The sequence below is a fragment of the Glycine max genome, chromosome 4 (assembly GCF_000004515.6).
Source record: "Glycine max cultivar Williams 82 chromosome 4, Glycine_max_v4.0, whole genome shotgun sequence".
Classification (NCBI taxonomy): Eukaryota; Viridiplantae; Streptophyta; class Magnoliopsida; order Fabales; family Fabaceae; genus Glycine; species Glycine max.
In genome coordinates, this window is record NC_016091.4 from 33,449,782 (window position 1) to 33,453,053 (window position 3,272).

General features: G+C 37.6%; 1 protein-coding gene across 1 annotated transcript; it reads left to right on the plus strand.

The window, feature by feature from the left end:
- Positions 1-757: 757 nt before the first annotated feature.
- LOC102662789 (uncharacterized) lies at positions 758-3,021 on the plus strand. Its single transcript, XM_006578394.3, has one exon. It carries the CDS (start codon positions 1,573-1,575, stop codon positions 2,830-2,832), a length of 1,260 nt encoding a protein of 419 aa, XP_006578457.1. The 5' UTR covers positions 758-1,572; the 3' UTR covers positions 2,833-3,021.
- Positions 3,022-3,272: the final 251 nt, after the last annotated feature.

Genomic DNA, 3,272 nt, shown 5'->3' on the forward strand with positions numbered 1-3,272 from the left:
TCCCTGATCATAGAAATGAAACAGTCTTTTACGTGGAAAAGACAAGATAGAGAGATTTGAACGAATACGGCACGCCAAAGCTCTCTCTCATCTCTTGCCCCAATGATGGATCAACCTAGTCTCTGAACTCAATGAAGTCATGGTTTAAATGGGTCACCATTCATTCACAATGACCTCAATGAAGTAATGTTTCTAACCATTTATTCACAATTAAGTTATCACTTAACTCATTAATGCCTTCAATAATGATGGATAATAATATTAGTTTATATTAAATTTATATGCAATATATGCAGTAGAATTCAATTAAAATCTATAAAAAAATTTAGCTCAATTAATTAAGTAAAATAAATGAATAATTATACATTTCTAACGTGTCTTTAATTTCTAAAATTATAAAAGAAAGAATTCAATTAAAATAATTTTTTTTATTATCATCTAATCAGATATTATTATTATTGTGATGTATTATGATAAATTTATTGATATTTATAATTATTATTTTAAAGTTATATCCACGATGTTTTCTGACTGATCAATGTATAAAACGATATGAAATTTTGATAATAAAATCTTATATGTCTAAGTAAAATATGACGTGTAATTGAATTTGACCAGAGGGTGATAGTATAGTTATTGAGAGAGAGAGACCCGCAAGGTAGATCTGTCGGTGGGACACGTGGTTATGATCCACGAGGAAAGGACACGTTTTGTGAGGGACTATGATTTGGGTAGAACAGAATAGAATAGAATTAGCACGAATGATGATGATGATGGTAGGGAGAAAAAAGAGAGTGGACAAATGAATATGCGTGCCACACTCATGTTACTATGAAGGTTCGTTGCTTTCTCAACCCACTAATCCAAGGGGACACATGCAAAGTGGGTATTGGGGGGTAGGATTTATTGTCAAACCTCAACGCCATTGGCACGCAAAAGTCAAGGGAAAAGAGAAAAAAAAACTCTTGGGAAAAAAAATGTTGTTGACAGTTCATATGAAAGATTGATGGGTTCTCAAAACCAGATGATTCGAATGCACTTTCTTATTCAAAAAAAAAAAAAAATAGGAATGGAGATATAGTGTTTGATGTGCACACTCACACACATATTTTATCAGCATATGCAGTGCATGTTTAGTGTAGCAAAGTGATGAAAATTGAAAAGAGTTTGTTCACTTGGTCACTCAATTTTGCTGTTTCAGTATCTTCCCTACATAATAATGCCTGCAGGAGCTAGTGCTTTATTATTTCTTTTCTTTTCTTGCATCACTCCTTTTTTTTTTTTTTCTCTCTTTCTATTCCTTCCTATCACTGTTTTTTCCTGCAAAGAAAACGTAAAGGAAACGCCTTTGCGCTTCCTCTCTCTCTTTATTCATTCATTCATTCACATTCAAAATTCTCTACTTTTTACTCATAGCTTCATAGAGGAAGCTGCTTCTACAAGCCAAGTATTATTTGGTGTCCCTTTTTTTCTTTCTCTTTCTCTCAGAGCTAAACTAAACTAAACCAAACCAAAAACCCCTTCCCATATTTTTTCACTTTACTTTTGAAGCTCCTCCATCTGAAGAAAGCCATGAGGGAGAGGAACAAAGGTGTGGAAGATCAGTCTTACACCAATGACATGGATTGCTACTACTACTCCACCTCTGAATTCACACCATGTAAGAAACACCCTTCTTCTTCTTCTTCTTCTGTTGGTATATGTGCTTATTGTCTCAAGGACCGTTTGGTCAAGCTTGTGTGTTCTGATTGTGGGGAGCAAAGGCTTTCTTCATGTCCTTGCTCTGATGAGATGGCCTCTTCGCACCGCAACTCATGCACTGTTGAGGTGGGGAGTGTTGGGAGGGTCTCATTCCTCATTGAGAATGAGAATAACAATGAGAGTACCCCAGTGGTTCTTCAGCGTTTGAATCACAATAACAAGGCCGAGGAGGATAATAATAATGACGAGGATGAGGTTGTGGTGCTGAGGAGGAGCAGCAGCAGCTGTGTTGAGATCAAGAGGCATCATCATGGTGGTGATGGGTTTTGGAGAATTGGGAAGCTTTTTCGGAAGAAAAAGGATCAGAAGGGTTGTCGCAGAAGTGTTGTTGGGTTTGACGAGAGGAATAGTGAGATGTGGGTGGTGGATCATCAAGGGGGGGTGTCTAGGTCAAGGTCACTATGCAGCTTCAGGGGTGGAGGGCTATTTGGATCTGAGGATGGTGGTGATTCAGTGTTGTCAGGTGCTAGAAGCTCAATTTCTGCAGCTAGGAGTTCTGGTGTTAATATGTTGGAATCTGGAAGAAGAAGTGGATACAGTGAAGCTGAGCCAAGAAGGAGTGGTTTTGATGGAGTAGAGAGGAGGGATTTCTTGTTTGATAGTTATGAAAGTGGAAATGATCTCAAAGGTGGTGTGAAAAAGGGTGGACTAATGGATGGTGGTGGAGATGGTGGTGGATTCTACGGTGGGGTAAATAGGCGTGTGTTTTCACTCAGAGAGAGTGATTTCAAAGGCATGGATGAGTCAAGCTTTATTGACTTGAAGCTTGATTACTCATCAGAATCAAAGCACGAGTTTTCTGCTGCAAAGATGAGCAACAATATGGGGGGTGATACTTTCTCTTCTTTCAGAAATGGGAATTTCATGCCACATGATGTTGGTGGAGGTTCTTATGGAGGGTTGGTAGGGGATGGAGTTTTAACCAATGGAGGGTCATGTAGACTCACTGTGAATGACAGAGGAATCAAGAGGGGAAGGAAAAGCATGAAGGGTTGGAGGTGGATTTTCAGATACCATTCAAATTGGGGAAGCTCAAGGAAAAGAGATGAAGACTTTATGTTCAAAGCATGATATAGTAGTAATAGTAGCATCATCAAATCAAATACATCTGAAAAAAAAAAAAAAATCTTCTTAGGTAGCTTCATTAGGGTAGAGTTTTAGTCTGTGGTTTAAATTGTCTCTAGTTTGGTCATTAGCCATTATCTTTCATCTGTACTAATGTTTTTTCAGTAAATGAGGAAACTTCATACTTCTTGGAAAGTGCATGCCTTCTCAAAATGCTTTCTATCATCATCAAACGTTAGGGAAGAAGAGGAAAGTGCCTCTTAAATCATAATAATGGACCTTAATAGCAAAAGAATGAGCCAAAAAAACCAATCCGGGGTGTCATAAATTTTCCAGTGTGGAAAAGTATATGTAATAAGGTAATAGCTAGACACATGATTGCTAGCTCTATAACAAAAGTGGTTACCAAATTTTACCCTTGACCCGTTGCTATCACCTATCAATAT

Excerpts from the sequence above, each read along its gene's own strand:
- LOC102662789 (XM_006578394.3), top strand. The coding sequence starts at position 1,573 with ATGAGGGAGAGGAACAAAGGTGTGGAAGATCAGTCTTACACCAATGAC.